The sequence below is a fragment of the Micropterus dolomieu genome, linkage group LG11 (assembly GCF_021292245.1).
Source record: "Micropterus dolomieu isolate WLL.071019.BEF.003 ecotype Adirondacks linkage group LG11, ASM2129224v1, whole genome shotgun sequence".
Taxonomy (NCBI): Eukaryota; Metazoa; Chordata; class Actinopteri; order Centrarchiformes; family Centrarchidae; genus Micropterus; species Micropterus dolomieu.
The window spans coordinates 17,474,792-17,489,993 of NC_060160.1; the positions used below are offsets into that span (position 1 = coordinate 17,474,792).

Here is a 15,202-nt window from a genome sequence, read left to right on the forward strand (position 1 = left end):
GCTGTGTCTTGTTCAAGAGTGGCTTGACACAAGGAATGCGACAGCTGAAACCCATGTCTTGCATACGTCTGTGCGTGGTGGTTCTTGAAGCACTGATTCCAGCTGCAGTCCACTCTTTGTGAATCTCCCCCACATTTTTGAATGGGTTTTGTTTCACAATCCTCTCCAGGGTGCGGTTATCCCTATTGCTTGTATACTTTTTTCTACCATATCTTTTCCTTCCCTTCACCTCTCTATTAATGTGCTTGGACACAGAGCTCTGTGAACAGCCAGCCTCTTTAGCAATGACCTTTTGTGTCTTGCCCTCCTTGTGCAAGGTGTCAATGGTCGTCTTTTGGACAGCTGTCAAGTCAGCAGTCTTCCCCATGATTGTGTATCCTACAGAACTAGACTGAGAGACCATTTAAAGGCCTTTGCAGGTGTTTTGAGTTAATTAGCTGATTAGAGTGTGGCACCAGGTGTCTTCAATATTGAACCTTTTCACAATATTCTAATTTTCTGAGATACTGATTTTGGGGTTTTCATTAGTTGTCAGTTATAATCATCAAAATTAAAAGGAATGAACACTTGAAATATATCAGTCTGTGTGGAATGAATGTATACATTATACAAGTTTCACTTTTTGAATGGAATTACTGAAATAAATAAACTTTTTGATGATATTCTAATTATATGACCAGCACCTGTATGTGCAGCTGGTTTACCTTGGTGATACATGCAGATATTACTGGTGTGGAAGCAGATGTAGTGCTGGTCTTTATAGCCTTCGTACTGCGTCACACTGAATAGCACAGCATTTTTCACCTCGAGCCAGAATTCGCCATGTTTGTTTTTCAGTACAGTTTTATCCTCCTTCTGAAAAAACAAAAGATGGACTCAATCCCACTATCCATATAAAAAGATATTAGGGTTGTCTGAATAAAACTGTGAGGATAGAAAGTGATATCAAAAAGGATGAGAGTTACCTTAGCGTTAGTTTGAAGAGCCACCAGGCCATGATTGACACTGAGGATGACAGAGAACAAGCTCTGGGAGATCTTGCTGTGGGCTTTGGGCTTTTTCTTCTTGCGAGACCTGAGGCCCAGGTCAGATGCAGGAGAGTAATAGTGCATGGTCTCCTCATCTGACCCACTGGTCTCATCTGAAAGCACAACATGAAGCACATTTATGGAGTTTAAACATGACTTTACATTAGACATTTTTACTACCAAATGCAAATTCATAGGAAATGTTATTTTTCCCGTCTCACCCTCAGGACCAGTAGAGCGGAACTGGCTGAAGCTGTCCTTGGAGTAAGTGTTGATCAACTGACTGGCAACAGAGAGTCCAACTCCATATGGCATGCATTCCACCGTCTCCACAGGAGATGGAGCAGTGGGCTCCCACAGCAGCAGGTCATTGTTTATCCTAAAATATTGAGAATATACTTTTTATGTATGGAACAAGGCAGGGGTTAAGTATCTTTTTAACGGGTATGTGCACGGTCCCCTCGTTTTAACATTTAGCTGGCTGTCAACAAGACCTGTCTCAACAAAAGTAACATGTATTCCACCGACAACATAGGGAAACCAAGTGCTACAAAAACACCAGCTGATTATTTGGTGATTTTCAGCTACAACAAAAACACTTTTATACATGGGAAAAGGTTTCATAAGAAACGATATTCATTCGATTTTCATGCTTTTCCTGGCATACTGTATCGCTCATACTTAAAAGAAGTTTTTTTTATGACAAATCTTATCTTAAAAGATAAAGTTATATTAGGAATTCTGTACCTGTTGTGCAGTTTTTCATAAAATGGCTTGCTGGGCAGTACTAATTGCACATTGGGGAAACACAACTCAAGGATGAAGCGAGAGTTGTTCATGGTTTTATCCTGGAATTCTGTCATCTCAGCGACATCTCCGGGAATGACCATCTGGAATAAAAAAAATATGCTCTGTCAACAGGATAGGTATGCAAAGCAGTGCTCAAGTTCCCCTTTGCATAATGATGCATCTGTCAACCAGAGGATACCCTCGCCACTGAATGCAAATACATCCACCTGCACAAAGTCCACTTGATTTAAAGCAATGCCATCATCATAACTATAACAACAATAGGTTGTAAATTTTAATGTATAACAAATGCACATTTTCAAATCACCTCAACGTGTTAGTAAACATATATTTTAAATACCATCTGGTCAGTGCCTGGTCCCCTATTCTCCAGCTTCAGATAGCTTATCAGGGTGTCCCATTTCGCATATCTCCATAATGTCTTCTATGATGTCTTGTATTTTGATGATTTTGAGAGTAAACTGAACTTAATGTTCCTGGTCCAAATTGGGTAAATTCTGAGATTGATCATTTGTATAAAGGTAGCAGACTTACATAAATCAATGAGGTAATATTTAAAAACCTGGATAATTTCTATGCAAATACATTTAGCAGTTGCTTTAAGCTCCAGTGCATTTGTTTTAAACAAAAAATGCTTCACTTTAATACAAAGAAATGTAATAATATATTAGTTGGCTGTATATTAACAGGTGTGATAAATGTGGCTGTTAAACCATGACCTACCTCTTCATTCTCATACATAACCCTTCGAGAAGAAAAGGGTGATGGTTCTGGCTTCCCAAAGTCACACACATCCTTTAGTGAATGGGCAGCCCCTTCCTCCTCTTCCTCTTCAAGGGAATGGTCCTCAGCCCCCTCGTCATCTTCAGCCGTCACCCTTTCAAGGATTGAGTGGACTGCAGTGGGGTTCATCTTTAGCACGACCCTGCTCAGAGAGACTTAGTATCACTGAGGGAAGGACCTGGATGGACAGATCGGTTTGAGGTTGGTTAGACAAACTTACCTTGGCCAATCAAATTTCACACTTTCAGATGTTGTCATGTCTCCCTCCATGGTGTGGGACACTCTGAGGAACCGGGCAGCTGTTTGATCTGGCTCCTCCTGAAACTTCCCTGTGAAAAGCAAAAGAATACAAAGCAGTAAAAGTGCAATTCCTCGGTTAAAAAACGTCTTCAGAGGGAAGGTTAAATTTTCTTTTAGATAACATACCAACAAGCTCCCTGAAAGTGAGCTCCATTTTGGTTTGGTCAGGAGAGCTGCCGCCCATGAACTCTGTTTTCACTTCCAGGTCTTCCAGCTCCAGGTAGAGCACTTCCTTCTGCAGGGACTTCTTGAACCAAGGGCCCCTCTCCTGATCTGAGCGCAGGTCAGGGATGGGGAAGCGGATTGCAAGGCCCAGCACTGGGGCATTGACAGTCAGCGATACATGACAGGTGGTGGGCGTATGGCTGTCATCAAGGAAAACCTCTGTAAAGGCCTTGTGCTGTGAAATGAGTTTAAAGAGACAACAAATTAGATAATCTATTGGTAAAGGTACTTTACTGTCACATACACATATATGTTGCGAAATTCATTCTCTGCATTTAACCCATCCCTCAAGGGAGCAGGGGGCAGCCACTGTGCTGCGCTCGGGGACTAACTCCAGATCTAAATCAGTGACTGGTCAATGGCACTAACTGAAGAACCTAACATGTTTTTGATGGTGGGGGAACCGCGGCACCCAGAGGAAACCCACACAGACAGGGGGAGAACATGCAAACTCCACACAAAAAGGCCGGACAACCGGGGTTTGAACCCCAGACTTTCTTACTGTGAGGCCACAGTGCTATCAACTGTATCACCTTGTCGCTTGTTGTAGAGCCTATAAATATGCATCTGCTTTCCCTCAAAGTTTAAATATTCAATAGTTCTTGGGATGCCCTTACCAAGCTGACATGTTTATTATAGGATGTGTACAAGTGGGATGTCATCAACTCTGTAGTGGCCAGCTTCTGAGGTTGTAGCAAGGAGTTGAGACGGTCCACTATGCTGATGTCCAACTCAGAGCGCACAGGGCCCAGCTCCACCTGGATCTCAGCTTTCCTGGGTATGGTGCTGAGACGAACCTGGCCGCCCTGCACAGAGAACCAAAGAATTGACTTAGTAGTAGCACGAAGAAGCTTTAAGTGATAGTGCTGCGGTTTCATATTGGACTAATAAATGCTGTTACCTGAGGGCCTCTGCGCTCAGCCTGTTTGTAAAGCAGGTGAAGGCAGGTGGTAAGCGGCTGATCAGCACTGGCTGCGGTGTCAAATGTCAGGAGCTGAGGTGTGACAGAGAAACTAGTGAGAAACTCTCTTAATGTCATGCCAGCTGCAACTTTCAGACGTACTGAATGTGTATGAAGTGTTTAACCAACCAAAGTTGAGTGCAGTGCAAAAAGTGCTTAGCTCAGGCTTCAAACTCTAACCTCTGTGTACTGAATGCCTCTTTGGGAGCCGCCACGGACTGCCTCAGAGGGGAACAGACACTCCAGAAACTCCATCTGATGAAGGGAGACGTCAGTGCTAAAAGTCCGCAGGCTGGATCCCTGACAGTGCTCATAGTTTATCTTCAGGCCCTGGCCCACAAACCTGCAAATAAAAGCCCAGATCAGACATTAAACAGTTAAATGACAAATCTGTCCTACAGTACGTTCAAAAAAGACACAATGCAATACCTTATGCAACGGGAATTAGTAAAAGTGCACCTTAGATGGTCATGGGGGCAAGCCTGGTTAAACACAGTCCGAGACTGAAGGAAAGTAGCTGGGGCGAGGTGGCCTGGGCCCACCATGCTGAAGAAATGTGCAGCCATAGGGCCGAGGGGACTGGGAACAGCATCTGGTGGTGGCAGCGGGTCAATGTGGAGCACCGAGACAGCCAGGCTACTCAGTGTTAACCTTAACACCAGCTCGGGCCTTGACTCATCGCCATGGGTTTTGGATGGATGGGCTGAAATATAAATAATAATAAAAAACAGTGGCAGATATCCATACAGATATTTCATTTTCACTGTGTTGAAATGATAACCAAGTACAACAGAGGGCTAAGTGCATGTAGTTTTTCATTGAGCCAAATACTTTAACAGCTAATTTCACTGCTTTTCACAGAGACACTAATATTTAATAGTTTAATGTGTATAAAGTATGTACAAATATATTGATATATTGTAATACTTACAAGTCTGTCTCAGTAATTTTTGAGGGAGTTGTGAATCCCGTGATTGGACGGGAGTTTCATTAGCGTGCTTCTCTCTTTGTCGAGGTACATCCATGTAATCGTCCCACAGAGCCTACAAACACAGATACACAAATATGATGCCAGATTTACTACAGAATTTCAGGATGTAATAGAGTAACCAAACTGCTGAGAACCCCCACTCTCACCTACATTCAATTTCAATGCCTTGATCACTGATCAAAGAGGTGAAGACTTACTGTTGCATTTCCAGAGGGAGATTCTCCTGGGGAGGCAGAGTAGTTGCTATTAAGTGACAAATCCAAGTCAACAGTGGGTGGTTCACCCAGAGGAGGAAGGGATGATAAGCTATGAGACATGTCCATGTCTGCCATGGAGAAGAACACATCATCTACACCAACAACAGATGTGTTGAGAACAAAAAATAAAGGAAAGGAGAAAGAAAGAACAAATTTCATTAAGTAGATGCAACCATGACATACGATTTCTTAGAAAGGTCAGGGATTAGAGGATATTGTTTCAGTCCAACCTCGACTAGACACAGTTCTTGTCGTCTGGCTCTCAAAGAGATCGGGGTCTGCTCCTGGTACAGCGGTATCCTTCTTCAGACATCGGTTCAGTTCCATATGGAGCCGATACTCATCCTCTTGCTGTATGGGTCGGCTCTTTCTATCCTTAGCCCATTCCTGTGCACCTTCACACAAAGAATAAGAAATACTCTATTCACTCCATTTCTAAATAAACCATTGTTACTCTGTTTGATCCAAATGTTCTCTCGCATCTATCAACAGTGGGGTGCTCACCTCCTCCAGAGAAAGCTCCACACAAGTCTAGAAGAAGATGAACTTGCCGCGGGGAGAGCAGAATAATAAGTGTATCAATGTGTCCAACAACATCCAGCTGCAAAGCAAAGCATGCAAAACACCTTGGTTAATAGCAATCACCCCTAGTTCATACTATTGAGTAAATAATCAGGAAAGTTTTTTCTTATAATATTGTGTAATTAAGAAATGCTTTATTTACCTTTGCACCCGGCATAGCTAAGTTGTTTTTCAGAGTGAGGGACAACTCTATTTTACCACCAAGGCTCCCAACCTGCACAGGTTCAAAGAGTGTTGTAGAGGATACGGGCTCTGTGAACTGGGGATGAGGCTCACATATTATTTTGGGATTCCAGCTAGGAGAGAGCTTTGGCTCCGTTTCCTGCAAAATAAAAGATTTTTTTAAGGCGTATGAATGCAATTCTTTTCTGCCATGTTTACGAGACTCACTATACCAACCGTTTGAGTGGGTGAAGATTTACAACCAGCACGGGACACATCTGAGAATTCATTCCAAAATATGGAAATGCCTTCCATCTGCAGGTTTTTATGTGCAAATGTGGTTGGCTGATGCACATTCACACTAGAACTCTCCTCGCCTGTTTCATCACAGTAAACAATCCTGAAAGCAACCACAGAACACAATTAGCTTGACAGGGACCTGCATTATGAAAGGGAAAACTAATGGATCACATGTACTACATATTAGGGGCATCTTCCACACATTTAGCTGCAGCTCTTTTTACCATTCACAAGTAATTAAAAGAAAAAAAAATGGATTATAGCGTTCAACTAGATTTTGATGTTAAACAATGCTTAGAATATTTTGGAGAGTTGTCCCATTGACTGTCCAAACTTACTTATTGACTCGAATCTCAAGGGCGATTCCAGTTTTAGAATTTTCTGGAATGTGTTCTACTCTGAGAACAGTATCCAAAAATGTCACTTTAACTCTTCTCAGAACTGCAAGATAAGGAATTAAAAAGAAATTACTTTACAAAACACTAGGCTGGTTAACCTCTTGTCACCCAACAGTATAGACATAATGTACCTGTCTCTATCGTTTCTGCAAACTTCTCTAAACCCTCAAAAGGCTGGAAGCTCTCTCCCATATCGTCGGTGAGTTTCTGGCTCAGACATTCTTTGGCAAGCTGCATGCTGCTCGTCATGAAACTGGACCAGTACATGGGCTCAGTTCCAGATGCTGGAAGAATAACCAGTTGTGACTCAGTCATTTACTTTTCAGTAAAATTAGCTGTCAACTTGTTCACATGTGACAAAATGACAACATGTTCTTTCAAGGCTCTATCTAAAACCTTTTCACAGATGGTAGTAATGTAGTGGCACACCATGCACTCTCTCCTTACCCACTCTTGGTCTTGGTCTGAGAACCATCTCCAAACCCTTGACCTCTAGGGCACAGTTTTCCTGCAGCAGTGCTGCCCATGGGACAGTTAAAGAAATTGTCTGGATGAACCCGGTGATTACCTCAAAAGGAGCATCTGCTGTCTCTAGGAGCTCATTGAGTGACTGAAGAACAAGAAACAATGGTGAAGCTCCTCTTAGTCCATGCAGATTATGTGTTTAAGTCAAATACATTGATCTATTGTTTTTGCTGCCACAAAGGTAAACATATACATACCCATTTATCCAATGGCACTTGTGCAAGTGAACCAGTGCCTTGATAGAGGTCTAAACTGAGCTGATCCAAGCTCAGTTTCTCCTGCAGAAAGTTGCCAAGGTACCGATGCAGAAGGTATCTGCAGGCCCGCTTTTTGATGGACTCCGAAAATGGCCAAGGCATCTTAAATTAATAGGTTAACAGTACACGGGTAATAAAAGGGATCTTGAGGTTCTGAAAGTGGAATGCTGTAGCTACTCAGACAGCTATGAATTTATCACTGTTGTTACAGTTATGTCATCCTGTCGACTTGAAGACATTGAGAAATCTTGAGCTCAACCACCCTTTATATCCCAAGATTAGGGACACTTTAGAGGATATGTTGACACTTAGGGATATGTGTGGGAATTGGTCCGACTCCAGTTTGCTGCGCCTATGGAAAGACACACATATGTTGCTCCCTGTGTAATTTGACACTACAACATAAGACTTTACACAATATGTTTACAACACAGCCGAAAACAACAAGCTCCATTAATGCGTCACTTTAAGACAGATACAGGTTTAGCTCCTGAGAAGCCTAACAATACAGTGAAACATAAAACGTCCTGATAATGTTAGTGTTATTCTAAGAGACAGAGCACACTAGCCAAACGCACTTGCGAAATAACTGTTAGCATGCCACAGACTTGCTAGTCAACAGCTACCCTTAGCTAACGTTATGTTTACTTAAACAGAACTGACATCGTAGTCATGAGACAGGAGCTGCGCTTTGACTACTCGCTGACAAAGGCATGTCATTTAGCTAACAAGCCGGCTAGTAACTGTAAAGCTAGCGCCTTTAGCTAGCCTATGATGAACTACTCTTGTCGGCAGAGTGAGGAAACATTAGCCTAGCCGGCTAAAGCCAGGTTAAGGTTGTAGCGGTACATGCTCGCTAGTTAGCTAGCTTGCTAACCTAAAATCCAACATTTCTCAAGTTATCTGTCCTCACGCATGAGATGTACACTGCAAAGAAATACTACACATATAAACCTCTGTGCGATATGGTGACACGCATGAGTAAGTTAACAGTGTTGAAAATATTAGTGCAGCTCTTAAATTACCTTCTGACTGCGTTGTTTACAAACACTTTCATGACTCCGCAACTGAGCCCACACACTCCGGGGTGGGATTAGCCAATGATGTCATAACATGGCGGAACTGGGTAGTGCACGGGGCAGTTATTGGGGTCAGGGTTTATTTAAGGTACTTATTTAGACACAAAGCAGATAGTGACTTCAGTTTGTGTTTTTCCACAAATCTGAGCCTCTGTTATTTATCTAACGTTAGCCGACGCTTATTTGTCTGAACCTTCTCTACGGAGAAACCCGAGTGGACTCGAAGGTTCCACAAGCCGGAAGAACACAAGCAGCGAGGAGGTGAGAAAAATGAACGCAGTTTGGTTAGAAATCATTATTGTAACACAATCAGATCAAACGTGTGACTCTCGGTTTTTTAATTATATGTCATATGCAGAGTTTAACATAACATAAACAGAGGGATTGTTAAATACACAAAGGGGTCTATTATTTTGCAACCGTTTAATAACCATTGGCTTTGTTTTCCTAGAGTTTAACGTTAACGTTACGTTACACCAAAATGTAGCAAGTGTTAGCCATTTAAGTTTGCTTCGATAGCTCAGTTACCTATATGAATTACCCGACTTAAAACATTTGCACGAAACTCCCACTCCCTCGTTGATTTAATACTATGATATCTATGAGGACAGTAACCTGACATATTTTGCCTCAGCCAGCTACACATAAATGCTACACAGAGTACTCAAGATGTCGCTGTGATGTCGAGCTTTTTCATTGTACATGTCGCGTTAAGGTTATTACGTTAGCTGTGGGCGGTAATAAAGGTGTAATATTAGCAGTAATAGAAAGTAACACATTTACTCAAGTACCGCATTTCAGTACAAAGTTGAGGTACTTAAATATGTCAATTTCCTACTTTATACTGCCACTTCACTACAATTCATAGTGAAATATTGTACCTTTTATGCCACTGCAGTAATAAGCTGTACTTTTTACTGGTAACTTTACAAATTAGGATTCTTACACAGAAAACATATGTTCATCTCATTATATATTATGCACATTTATAGATTAAAACTACTGAACACAAAAATATAAATATTTATAAATAAAATATTTAAAATCAGCTCCACCTCAACCAACTAGCCTTCAACAATAAAATACCAAATACACATTGATGCAACAATAAAAACCCAGTAATACAATCTATAATAATATACAGTAACGCTCACAGGGCCATTTTTCTGTATTGAAATCTTTTACTTTTGATACAAGTACAGCAGTACAACTTGCTGATCATACCTCTGTACTTTAACTTAAGTAACACTTTCAATGCAGTGTTTTTGCTTGTAATTTAGTATTTCTTTCATTGTGTTATTGCTGCTTTTACTTAAGGAGGATCTATATACTTACTCCACCACGGAATTGAGGTGTAGATAGCAAACATTATTGAAACTATGTTGAATCAGCATTCTGCTCTCAACGCTAATTTAATTGAATTAACATCAGACTCTGATGTTGATTTATCATCATTTTGCACTATATTTTAATATTGAAACAATATTGAAATCTTAGCTAACTAAAATATGACTTCAATGTTCAACCAATCTTACTACTGAAACAACGTTGAAATCAAAGCCTAACTAAAAATCAACCTGACTTCAATGTTATTTCAACCAATTTTACTATTGAAACAATGTTGAAATGATAGCCTAACTAACAATCAACGTGACTTCAATGGTATTTCAACCAATATTACCATTGAAACAACGTTGAAACTATGTTGAATCAACATTCTGCTGTCAACGCTAATTTCATTGAATCAACATCAGACTCTGATGTTGATTCATCATCATTTTGCACCCTTTTTTAATATTGAAACCACGTTGAAATCATAGCTAACTAAAAATCAACGTGACTTCAATGTTATTTCAACCAATATTAAACCACAGAAAAGAGACTATAATATACCACAGAAAAGAGACTATAATATATTAAAAATGTATAAATGACAACGGACAATTTAATCAGTTAAAAAATACAAGTTTATTTATGGAATAAAAAAAAAATTATTCACTACTCCTGTTCTGCTCTGTCCACCCATCAGGTCTGGAGCATAGGAAGCCACTTTTGTGCTGCCTGGGCAAATTCAAAGACTTCTGTCCCCATTGATTCAGTCAGGGCATCTATAACAGAAAACATACAAACAAAACAACTTTCAGTAGTGAAAAGGATGTGAAGATGAACAATGTCAGTCTGGCTGAATTGGTGCTATATTATTATATAGATATTATATATATATATATTATATATATATATATAACAGTTAACTTACTTGAATTCACTAACGTTACCAATTCGCCAGGTTATTGTAGATGTAGACTGCCTGGCTGTGGTGGAATCCATTAATGTTTATAGCTTAACGTTATTTAAATTGTCTAACATTAAATGCAGTCATAGATTGAATCTGGAGGCTGAAAGCTGTAGAAGACTGACAGATGTATCAAGTCAGCTACCTTATTTAAAGTTAAATGACAGGGGCATTAGCTAGGATCAGTTACGAGCATGAGAAAGGTGTGCATATATTTCGCAAAGCACTCAAAATCTGAGCAAAGTACTTCTGGTAATAAAGTTAGCATTTATACTAGCGAAGTAACTTATCCTAATACGATGGAGCTTGGATATTGTGCTATTTGTCAGTATAAAATAGTATTGAAACACTTTTATATATTCTATGACATATAATGTTAGACAATGTCAATAAACGATAAATGTCCACAAATTTGGTACAATTAAACTTTAGATAAATAAAAATGTGCTTACCTGATGTGGACTTGTGACATGTGTGGGGCTCAGGAATGTTGATTCACCAAGCGATGGTCTCCCGGTCAACAATACTGCATTGACTTTTCAATCATATTTCCCAGTCAACTATAAATCCATGGCTTTTCAATATCACGTCATTTCCCAGTCAAATATAAATAGATGACTTTTCAATCATGTTTGCCGGTCAACTATAATTCAATGACTTTTCAATCCTATTTCCCAGTCAGCTAGCTGTAACATAATAAAATAATCAAATACCACACAGTGAAACACTGGTCTATTCTAATAAAGCATGCAGGGTGAAACAGTAAACAAAGTAAAATATCAAATTTCCATCACACTATAAATAGATGACTTTTCAATCATATTTACCGGTCAACTATAATTCAATGACTTTTCAATCATGTTTCCCTGTCAACTATAAATCAATGGCTTTTCAATATCATGTAATTTCTGGTCAACTATAAATAGATGATTTTTCAACATTGTTGTTGTTACCTAGTCAACTACAAATCAATGCTTAATCAAGTATAATCGGGACAACTATAAATCAATATTATTCCAATGTCACGTTCATACATGGTCGTTTCTTATTGGTATTGCAATACTGATTCAACATTTATTTAGGGTTTAAATTTCAATCTCAACCATTCTGATGATTCAGATGGAAAATCAATATTTATTCAATGTAGTCTTGCTATCTCGGAGGTGTTCAACTAACGTTTATTCTGTTTAGCCAAAAAGAAAAAAAACCCGGGAGAAATATCTATTTTTTTATATTCCTGCTAACAGTAGTTGGCTAGCTGAAAATTTATATATATATATATTTTTTTTTTTTTGAACTTGGAGAAAAAATATCTATTAATATCTCTATTTAATACTAATCTGCCTATTCTTAGTTGTAAAAATTGTCAAAGTCAGATTTTGCGGTCGTCCAATAAACTTGAAGTCCACAGTTACTGGCTCTGTGTGTTTGTTTAAAATACAAAAACAAAGGAAAACAATAAAAATGAAAGATCCACTGTGTTCTACTTTGAACAGCCACTTCAGGTCCCTTTTACTTAACTTTTACCAGTGGTCACACTGATGTGGGCTCATTGCCCTTAAAGCCAACAGAACGAATGATTACATCACCCACACGTGAAGCAACTGGCTCAGCTGATGTGTGAGAAAAAGGCTCATGCACACAGAAGAATGCTCCTTGACATAAATGTGGCAAAACAAGATTCAACCTGTTCAACAAACACACAAGTGCTATGGCGTACAAATAGTGAATGTGTAGACATGGAACAGGTGTTACTTTGAGTAGTTTAATTACATGGAGTACATGGACAGGTGTGAACACAGTGCAGGACTGTATTCATCAGAAAACATGGATAAACAGAATATACATACATTTTTTCAGCAGAAAACTCTGCTGTACCACAAGACTGGGATTATATGGCAACTGGTCCGCCAACTGGAATTCACCTTACCACAGCAGCAGCTATCAGCTCTCACCTGTTTTAAGCATTTTTAGGATGAAAGCATTTTTAGGAGATTTGGCTAAGTAGGGACTGGTTTAGGGGAAGAAGGAAGTCTCTGAAAGTTTTTTCCCTCAGTCTGTGTTGAACACTGATAATTGGTTGGGGAATACCTCATCATACCTCAGTCATCTCATTGACACTTGTGTAATGTTATTTTACATGTAGCAACTACATTTAGTTCAGCAACATGATACTTAAGTTCCTTAAATTGGTTGAACCTTTCCTCTCACAACCAAGTACTCATAAAGGATGTTATATATAAAACTTGTCCACTTTTCAAAAAAGGAATCACATTACAGTCAGATGCTTCTTTTGTTTCAGTTCTCCTTTTTTCTTTAGAGGACGGGCCTTTAGAAAATAAAGATACCATTACTGCAGCTCAACAAATATCTATATTTAAAGGTTTATGACCAGATGTTAAAGGTTTAGTTTAAAAGACATTCTCTTAGTTTACTTCTTACTCAATACTTAACAGGAGTGTTGTAGTCCAATGAATGTAGTTAGTTGCCATGACAGTTGAGAACTGCTTGTTCTGACACAGTCCTAGTGAACTTTTCTGAAGTGTACTCAGTGATTGTTGACATGGAGAACTTTTTCTATTATTGTGGCAGTTTAAAGTCCTACAGTAACATATGGGCTTCAGCTGAATCAGTCAATAACATTGTTGATCTGTTTTTAGGGGATGGAGATAGATTGCCAGCCCGAGGAATCCATCATCACTTCATTTGATGAGGACAGTGTTGAGCTTGGTGACGTCAAGGACATGAGACTGGAGGCAGAAGCAGTTGTCAATGACGTGCTTTTCGCCGTCGCTGAAATGCACGTGTCACAAAGTCTCAACAATGCGTCAGACGTGGCCTACATAAACGTGGAAACAAGAGAGGGAAACCGGTATTGTCTGGAGCTCACAGAGGCAGGGCTAAGGGTAAGATGCACCAAAAGTGAGACGCTTAGGTTTCTTGTTTTATTGCTCATTGTGTGTGCTCAATGCTTCAGTCCACAAGTCATGCTAAGTTTTACAATAAATCCCTCTAACAGGTGGTGGGCTATGCCTTCGATCAAGTGGACGAGGATTTGAGCACCCAGTATCATGAGACTGTTTACTCGCTTCTGGACACGCTGAGTCCGGGTTACAGAGAAGCCTTTGGGAACGCTTTACTCCAGCGGCTGGAGAGGCTGAAGCAAAACGGACAATAAAAAGGAACAATATGCTGCAAAAGTTGTACAAGCAGAGTAGAAGTTGATGATGTGGGTGTACTTGGATATGAGCTAATAAAAAACCATGTCTGGTCAAATACTATAGCTTATTATGCGACATCCTCCTGCCTAGCTACCACTACGATAATGGGTACAACTCCACTATCAACTTTACTTTGTTCTGACTTTCATATCATCAAAAGACTTCATGTTAGTTACTTAAGGTTAGTGACTGCCAGGGATTGGCTGTATGGAGTCTGTTGCAACATTGTGTTGTTGACTTTACTGTGGAAAGATCTTCTGGCTTCCGCATGTTAGAAATTTGTAACTGCGCACATTGATTGAGAATTTTCACCTTTTGTACTCCTCAAAATGATCTGAGAAAGAAGCAGCACGTTATACTCTGCAGCTGTCCCAGTGAAAGAGCTAAATGCTGTATTTTTCAGCATAAGTCATATACACTGCCTTAATGACTGACTTTTGGTAAGATGAGTACACATAACTTAATTTGTTTTACCCATTTTGTATTGAGAGATTAATAGGTATTTTGTGGCGCTGTGATTTCACTTGGATCACGATGTTGGAAAAATAATTTGAAAAGTGCTATGTCTCATAAAATAACTGGTACTGTACTCAATACCAATTCAGTGTTTGGATATTACTTATTTTTCCTCCATGCTGTATAGTGTAAAAGTAAAGATGCTATTCTTGTGGAGGTTTAAATATACATTTAATCTTCAACTTTTTGGTTCATTTTGCCAGCATCTACAGCATTTGTTGGAATGACCGAGCTTCTGTGCAATGCTTGTTTATTGTACATGTGACCTGGTTTTGAAATCCAGTTTAAGAACTTTTGCATTCATACCATTCTTCCTTGCTGCTGGCCTTTGCTCAGACCAATAAATTCTCAGAAGTGTCAGTCTTCATTTTGCTTCATGAGTACCAATCCCCAAATGTGTAACAGCAGACAAGAGTACACATTAATCAAGGTGAGGTTTTGCAGTAGATGTTTAGTCTTACAGTGTTATCTAGCAAGGCAAGCTTACTTTTACGAGTGTAGTTATTTCCTCCCT

At 39.6% G+C, this 15,202-nt stretch overlaps 2 protein-coding genes across 3 annotated transcripts in view; one reads left to right on the forward strand and one right to left on the reverse strand.

Annotated features, from left to right (window-relative positions):
* The window catches only part of LOC123979261 (autophagy-related protein 2 homolog B-like), an 18,809-nt gene extending 9,968 nt beyond the window's left edge, over positions 1–8,841 (reverse strand). The window contains exons 1-22 of the mRNA XM_046063111.1: positions 8,605–8,841; positions 7,520–7,931; positions 7,245–7,407; positions 6,929–7,081; positions 6,738–6,840; positions 6,337–6,499; positions 6,080–6,259; positions 5,860–5,956; positions 5,586–5,750; positions 5,296–5,447; positions 5,039–5,150; positions 4,567–4,810; positions 4,288–4,450; positions 4,048–4,140; positions 3,764–3,952; positions 3,048–3,321; positions 2,842–2,950; positions 2,562–2,763; positions 1,776–1,918; positions 1,250–1,407; positions 966–1,141; positions 705–855 (exon numbers count right to left, since the gene is read on the reverse strand). Coding sequence (XP_045919067.1) covers positions 705–855; positions 966–1,141; positions 1,250–1,407; positions 1,776–1,918; positions 2,562–2,763; positions 2,842–2,950; positions 3,048–3,321; positions 3,764–3,952; positions 4,048–4,140; positions 4,288–4,450; positions 4,567–4,810; positions 5,039–5,150; positions 5,296–5,447; positions 5,586–5,750; positions 5,860–5,956; positions 6,080–6,259; positions 6,337–6,499; positions 6,738–6,840; positions 6,929–7,081; positions 7,245–7,407; positions 7,520–7,681 — 3,352 coding nt within the window. The 5' untranslated portion in view covers positions 7,682–7,931; positions 8,605–8,841. The remainder of the gene's footprint in view (positions 1–704; positions 856–965; positions 1,142–1,249; positions 1,408–1,775; positions 1,919–2,561; positions 2,764–2,841; positions 2,951–3,047; positions 3,322–3,763; positions 3,953–4,047; positions 4,141–4,287; positions 4,451–4,566; positions 4,811–5,038; positions 5,151–5,295; positions 5,448–5,585; positions 5,751–5,859; positions 5,957–6,079; positions 6,260–6,336; positions 6,500–6,737; positions 6,841–6,928; positions 7,082–7,244; positions 7,408–7,519; positions 7,932–8,604) is intronic.
* On the forward strand, positions 8,694–15,048 carry LOC123979265 (gsk3b interacting protein). 2 transcript variants are annotated; one of them, XM_046063114.1, is made up of 3 exons: positions 8,694–8,919; positions 13,612–13,857; positions 13,971–15,048. In XM_046063114.1, exons 2-3 carry the CDS (start codon positions 13,615–13,617, stop codon positions 14,127–14,129), a joined length of 402 nt encoding a protein of 133 aa, XP_045919070.1. In that variant the 5' UTR covers positions 8,694–8,919; positions 13,612–13,614; the 3' UTR covers positions 14,130–15,048. The 2 variants fall into 2 exon arrangements, with proteins under 2 accessions (XP_045919070.1, XP_045919071.1); XM_046063115.1 differs by lacking the exon at positions 8,694–8,919 and having other exon boundaries at positions 13,515–13,857.
* Positions 15,049–15,202: the final 154 nt, after the last annotated feature.

Coding starts and splice junctions, on each gene's coding strand:
- LOC123979265 (XM_046063114.1), top strand. CDS start 13,615: ATGGAGATAGATTGCCAGCCCGAGGAATCCATCATCACTTCATTTGAT. Junction 13,858..13,970: donor TCACAGAGGCAGGGCTAAGG/GTAAGATGCACC, acceptor TCCCTCTAACAG/GTGGTGGGCTATGCCTTCGA.